Source organism: Nomascus leucogenys, chromosome 3 (assembly GCF_006542625.1).
Source record: "Nomascus leucogenys isolate Asia chromosome 3, Asia_NLE_v1, whole genome shotgun sequence".
NCBI classification, from domain to species: Eukaryota; Metazoa; Chordata; class Mammalia; order Primates; family Hylobatidae; genus Nomascus; species Nomascus leucogenys.
In genome coordinates, this window is record NC_044383.1 from 37,037,935 (window position 1) to 37,044,908 (window position 6,974).

At 41.7% G+C, this 6,974-nt stretch overlaps 1 protein-coding gene across 1 annotated transcript in view; it reads left to right on the forward strand.

Moving 5' to 3' along the window:
• The window catches only part of PIK3AP1 (phosphoinositide-3-kinase adaptor protein 1), a 128,955-nt gene extending 122,709 nt beyond the window's left edge, over positions 1–6,246 (forward strand). The window contains exon 17 of the mRNA XM_003255272.4: positions 3,925–6,246. Coding sequence (XP_003255320.2) covers positions 3,925–3,982 — 58 coding nt within the window. The 3' untranslated portion in view covers positions 3,983–6,246. The remainder of the gene's footprint in view (positions 1–3,924) is intronic.
• The last annotated feature ends 728 nt before the right edge of the window (positions 6,247–6,974 follow it).

The window sequence follows — 6,974 nt, forward strand, 5'->3', positions numbered from 1 at the left end:
ATCCCGGTTCTGGTCCTTGCCTCTGCTCACTCTACGTGCTATCCCAGAGCTTGAATTGCCACCAGCACACAAAGACCCCAAGTCTCCATCTCAGCCTTCTCTTTCCTGCAGTTGACTGGGGATCTTCACTCAGGGACCCCACCAATATCTCAAACATAGCCTGTGCAAAACTGAACTCATCAGCCCACCTACCATTCTCTACCCCAAACTGCCTTCTTCTCATGAGTTCCCAGCCTGAGATAGTGGGACCATTCTCTCCCTTCCTCAATCCCCAAATCTGGGAGTCATCCTCGATCCCTGCCCCCCTCACAGCTCTCATATCCAGTGTGTCTTCAGGCTCTGTCCATTCTGCTGCTCTTTCAGCTGTCAGATCCGCCCTCCTTTCCATCTGCTAGTGCCTAAGTTCATTCTTGAAGGCCCACATTTACCTCCCTTCCTGCAGTCACTCCCTCCTCCACATTGCAGCCAGAGTGCCCTTTCTAGAACAGGAATAGCTGATGATGCCATTGCCTGGCATAAAAGCCTTCACGTTTAATTCTGTGTATTTCAGCATTCTTTGGCTCTGCCTAGCTCAAGTCCTTCCCCTCTCCTGTATTCACCGATGATCTGCCACTTCAGCATTCCCAGTGAGCTCTGCCACTCTGTACTGTTTCTTTGCCCAATCTGTTCCTTTTGCCTGGAATGCTGTCTTCCTACTCCCTTCTACTCTCTGCTTAGAAAATTCCTATACATCCTTTAGGACTCAGTTCAAACATCACCTCCTCTGTGAAGCCCTCCCTAATGTTCCCATGCAGAGTGAATCTTCTTTTGGTTTCCCAAGCACTTCTATTATATTCTATACTCTAATAATACACTCCGTGTTGCAACCCTTGTGTAGATGTGTCTCCTCAATGAATGGCGAACCTGTGAGACACTATTTTTGATTTTTAATTTTTTTCTCCTATCCCTAGTGCCTGGCCGAGTAACTGGCACATACTAGGAACTTAAAATATATTCACTGTGTTAAGTGAATGGATGGAAGGATAGATTGGTACTGTTTGGGTTGGACTTCTGGAGCTCTTAAAAAAGTAGCCATCAAGTCATCTACCACCACATGCAGGGGGGTTATAGATGAGTGAAAGAAACTTCACACTCCTGGCCAGGCACAGTGGCTCATGCCTGTAATCCCAGCACTTTGGGAGGCCAAGGCAGGGAGGGAGGGATTCCTTGAGCTCACGAGTTTGAGACCAGCCTGGCAAAACCCCATCTCTACAAAAAAAATAAATAAATAAATAAAATACAAAAATTAGCCAGGTATGGTGGTGTGTACCTGTAGTCTCAGGTACTCGAGAGGCTGAGGTGGGCAGATTGCTTGAGCCTGGCAGGTTGAGGCTGTAGTAAGCTGTGATTGCGCCATTGCACTCCAGCCTAGGCAGGGAGGGAGGGATTCCTTGAGCTCAGGAGTTTGAGACCAGACTTGGCAAAACCCCATCTCTACAAAAAAAAAAAAAATACAAAAATTAGCCAGGTGCGATGGTGTGTGCCTATAGTCTCAGGTACTCGAGAGGCTGAGGTGGGTGGATTGCTTGAGCCTGGGAGGTTGAGGCTGTAGTAAGCTGTGATTGTGCCATTGCACTCCAGCCTAGATGACAGAGTGAGACCATGTCTCAAAAAAAAACAAAAAACAAAACAAAAAAACTCCACTATAATTATAGGTCTAAAATTATAAATAAGTTTCCTTGAGATGTAGCTTCCAATCTTTAGCTGGAGTTATTCCTCAGAATGAAACCTAGAGAGGGTAGGCCCATAGGACCACCCCAACTGCAGAGTGTGGCAGCAGAAAGAGGGAGAGGGGCTGGGAGGAAATCATGGTTGTCTTTGTGGTAGAAGATAAAATGTAAGGCTCATGGGGCATACCTGTGGAACAGATTTCAGAATAGATCTTTAAGCATCATTATCATATCATTAGCTTTACTTGTTGTGTGTCTACTCCAAGCCAGAAACTGCTACCTACTTTCCCACTGTTATCTCCAAGCCTCACATGGTACTCCAACGTAGGGATCAGTACCTCTGTTTGGCAGATGAGAAAACAATTGCAGAGGCGTTGAACTTGCACACACAGAGATATATGCATAAATGTCTATGCTATATGTTCCTATAGGTTCTGAACCTCCCCTATCAAAATGCTCCGTAGAGTTTACTGATTTTTGCCTATTGTCCGTCTCATCCACACACTTGCATCATCTTGAGGGCCTAATCCATGACCACTTTACTTGCTGTTAAATCCCATACCCAGGAGTGGATATAAAGTAAATGAGTGTTTGTTGAAAGAAAGAAAGAGTGAAAGAAAGGTGGCAGAGAGGTGGGCAGGCTAAATTTGCTCAGGTAAAAGTGGTATCATGCCCTTTGGCTTTCTCCTATAACCCCAAACTCACAGGGCAGGCTGAAGAGATAGAAGGAGGCCATCCTTTTGTTTTCATGGTATAAAGCTCAGTCACTCAGTGAGAACCATACAAAGCCATCTAATCCTGGGACTAGGGCGGGACCTCCCAAGGTTGTCTGTGATTCTTATTTTCTGCTCCTGCCTCCCTCTCTTGCTCCTGAGGCAGCCCCTCTTTTCCCAACTCAGTTGTCATTTCCTTGACCTACACAAACCTTGCATTCAAGAGACGTTTAGTACATATTTACTCATTGATTCAATCAGTCCTCAAGTATGCAACTCCAGGGTGGCACCGTTCAATTATAGCACCTAACAAAGCTCTTTTTCTTGACTTACTGACTTGCTTCCAAGGGAATTAAATATTGGTTTTACAGTACACACGTGGAAATGCCATCTGTAATCCTTGAACCTGTCTGTAAATAGACTCATGTCATTTAAGACTGTTCAAAAACCATACAGAATAACATGGAGGGAAGTTTGTAGGAAGGCAGATGCAGAGTTGGGATAACAGTTGGGATAACAGTTATCCCATGAGGAAGCAGTCATGAGAAGCAGGCTTTGGAAATTCCAATTCCTCTCTCAACAGATCTCCCTACTACAGTGTGTCTCCCAAGTGGCTATTAGAATTGCTGGTGTTTTAAAACCTAGGTTTTATTATTATTTAGGTATGGCAAAGTCAACAGCTTAGGAGACAACTGCCATTGAAAAGATAGTTTGTTATATTCACAGATCCCAAAACAGGGGTACATCAACCCATAGGGGGCTACATGGGGAAGCATCAGGGCCAGTGAGGAGGCAGAGGAGCAGGGGAAAATGTGGACAAGAGCTTTTATTGTTGTTTCCATGGGACAAAACAGGTGAGCCTGGGTAAGATTTAGAATTGGCTAGTTTGAATAATTTCATTGGCTCTGAGGCATAAGGGCTGACTCTAGTTGTCTGGTACCTGGCCCTAGGGTGATAAGGGCAAGTGGATGGTGGCCCCATAAAGTGGAGTGTGAAAGCCCCATAGAGGAGGTGGTTGGGGCATGCATCTGGACTGGTTGGTTTGCATACGAAAGGTGTATTTAGCACTGGAAGGCAGGTAGCTTGTTTGCTGTTTCTAGGAATTAGCTTATCCTGGGAGGGGCAGTCTCTCCAGGGTCAGCAAGGCCCCAAGATGGCAAAACATCAGATGATGAAAGGGTTGGTGAGGACAGCAGTTTGGGGAGGGAAACTATTCAAAAGCTTTGCGGCTTGAGTCCTATCCTCTAGAGCTTAGAATGCAATGGGTCTGGGATGGATCCTTGGAATTGGTACTTTAAAAGCTCCACTGGTGTTTCTAATGTGCCGCCAGGATTGCAAGCCACAGCTAGCATGCGCGTCACTCATACATTCATATGTGTGTCCTGTCTCATTGAGGATTGTGTCCTTTGCATAGTATACCAAGTTTGCAACAAATTGTGCGTTCCAAAGAACTATTTAATCAAACTAGTTTTTAAATAGAGTTGCCTTATCTTTCATTTTAGGCCTCCGACCAGGGAGATCTTCCATCCTCCTCCACCTGTTCCACCCAGAGGACGCTGATTCCACCTCCTAAAACCTGCCTACTTCAGGACTTTAAGACTCACAGTCTTCAGCCTGTTAATGATGTCTTCATGTTGAATTTTACAGCATGACTGTTGACCTTAAGATCCATTCTCATTGCTGATAATGCTGCAGCCCTGCTGGTTTGGGCTTGCCTCGAAGATTTTATTAAGGCATGAAGAAGTGAAAAACTAAGGGCTTTATTCACCATCACCAAGTATATCGAACCATATACTTGTTTGCCAAAAGGATAAAGACTTAATCGAAATACTTACCTCTAATTTTCCATATCAGAAGCCTAAAAAGAATGATCATAAATGTACTTCGCCAGTGATTTTACTGAAATGCACTTATATTAGTCTTTATGTATTTGCTAGTTCAGCCTCATTTCTATAAGAGGTTATAGTGTAAGACTTGTAGTATTCAAGTAAGAAGATAAGTGACCTAATTTTAAAATAATTCTTCTACTTTTCTGTATATTCAGCAGGGTATTTAAGTGCTAGGGCTGGTCACACACAACAAACTGAAAAAGACTAGAGAGGGATTAGTACAAACTCCTCTTATACAGAAGGCAAATCTGAGATTCCACAGAAGTCTGGAACCAAGACTATTCAGTTGGTTAAATAAAGAGGTTAGTCTAGACTGGGCCTGCTCATTCTAGGTCACCACATTTTCCATCTCCAAATAGCCAGGCCCTCTCTCCCTGAAGAAATGCCCAGATGTAGAAATTCATCAGTGCCTATTGGTCTTCCAGAATTTTCCATCTTCCATATCTCCCAGGCATGAGACTACCAAGTTTGTTTTCTTTTCAATTTGGGAATTTATACTTCAGTATGGTTTCAACGCAGTTATGTTTCCAGAGAACATCTAGAAGTGGTTGGAAACCAGAAGCTGGGGATTCGAGGGACCCCACTTAGTGCTCTATTTCCTTTATAGGTTTTATTTCTGGTCATAAAGAGAGAGAGGAGGACCTTTGACTTTTTCTTCGTTGAGGGTTCTGAGGAGGAAAAACAAACCTAAAATAGAAATACAGTCAACCTTTCAAATCCATGGGTTCTGTGTCCGTGGATTCAACCAACCTTGGATCAAAAATATTTGAAAAAAAATCTACAAAGTTTCAAAAAGCAAAACTTGAATTTGCTGCATGCCAAGAACTATGTTGAATTCATGTAAATGAAGTGATGTGTAGGCATTATATTAGATATTATAAGAAATCTAGAAATGATTTAAAGCATACAGGAGGATGTGCATAGATTATATGCAAATACTATGCCATTTTATATATGGGACTTGAGCATTTGTGGATTTTGATATTGGGGGATCCTGGAACCAATCCCCCATGGATACCAAAGTACGACTGCAGTTATCTATTTTTTACATTCTTATTATTACCACCATGCTCAGTAAGTCCATTTTTGTATGGAATATGGAGGCTTAAAATATGTCATGAATTTGGAGTCCCTGGCACATAAATCTACCTTCAAATCAGAGGTCCTTAATGATGCCTAAACATACAGTAAAATTAGAATCAGAACTATTTCTTTCAAAAATATTTGAAATGTGTTTGTTTCCCATGGGATTATTCTCTATCCCACATGAATGTAAAAAAATCCACATTAATGATCCCTTTAAGTACAGTTTTATTGGGTCTTTTTCTAATGATTAAAGGTTCTTTCTCAACTTCATTCCTCAGTCCTGCAAATAAGGACTCATACTGAAGAGTACTGAAACAAGGACTCTTAACAGCTTCTGGAATCTTGGGTTTTGTTTTTGTTTTTTGACATAAAATACACTATTGGCCATGTCCATCACGAGAGTGTTTGTAGTAATTAATTACCTTGTACAGGGCCTGGCACTTAGTAGCATTCTTCAAATGTTCCCTCAGTGATCCTTTTACTCTCCTTGTCACTTATTTGGGAGAAATAGGGGCACGTGAGATAAGAAGAAGAAGAATTTTGAGTTGGTATGCTTGCCCTGTTACTTATAGACAGTCTTCATCATAGGCAAACTTGAATTTGATTAAAAATAGGGCTGGGAAAAATATTCAATAACTGTAAGCCCCCTTTTGGATGCCAAATTTAGAATTTTGTACATTCTCTGATGAACAAGCATTTAGATCGTAACATGGTAAAGCCTATTACCAGCCAATGCTGTTAGCATCTTTGTATGCACATCACTGTTAGTGCAATATATGAATATTTTGTTGCATTGTATTCTTATATAAAAATAAGTAGAAAACATAAAATTGAAATTGCTGATGAGAAGCCTGTGTCTCATGAATGTTATACACTTGAGACCCGGATGGAACTGATCAGGAGTGCCAAGTCAAAAGCGGCAGATCTTAAGCCCTCACTGGGTGTTCCTTTAATATCCAAAATGGTTGGTTATATGTAAAAGAAGAAAATGAAAGAATTTGTATTAAACACTGGGACTGTGTTATCAAAGAATGTCTGTAGTGATGAGGTGAAAATTTTCATTTTCCAGAAACAGAACTGCTCATTTATAAGATAAATATATTCAACTTCCACATACTCAACACATGTGTACACATTTTTAGGAATACATTATGTAACAAAACCATGGATTTCCAATACAATGAGGATCAGAAATGACACTGCAAGCTAGGGTCCAAAGAAACCATTAAAAAGTTTTCTACATGATGCTTAGGCAGACAGCTCTGCTGCCACCATCCTTGCCCAAGATTTTACAAGCTGGCTCCATAGAAAGTGAAGCTATTGGGTATATTCACCACCATTGCCTTTGCCCCTAAGGTAAATTGGCCTCCAATTCCTAGGCCACCACTTTTATTTCATCTTATATTAAAACTTAGGAGCAGATAATCCAACTAAGCAACAAAGTATGAAGACTGAGAGACTTTTTTTTTTTTTTTTTTTATTGAGACAGAGTTTTGCTCTTGTCACCCAGGCTGGAGTGCAGTGGTGCCATCTTGGCTTACTGCAATTTCTACCTCTCGGGTTCCAGTGATTCTCCC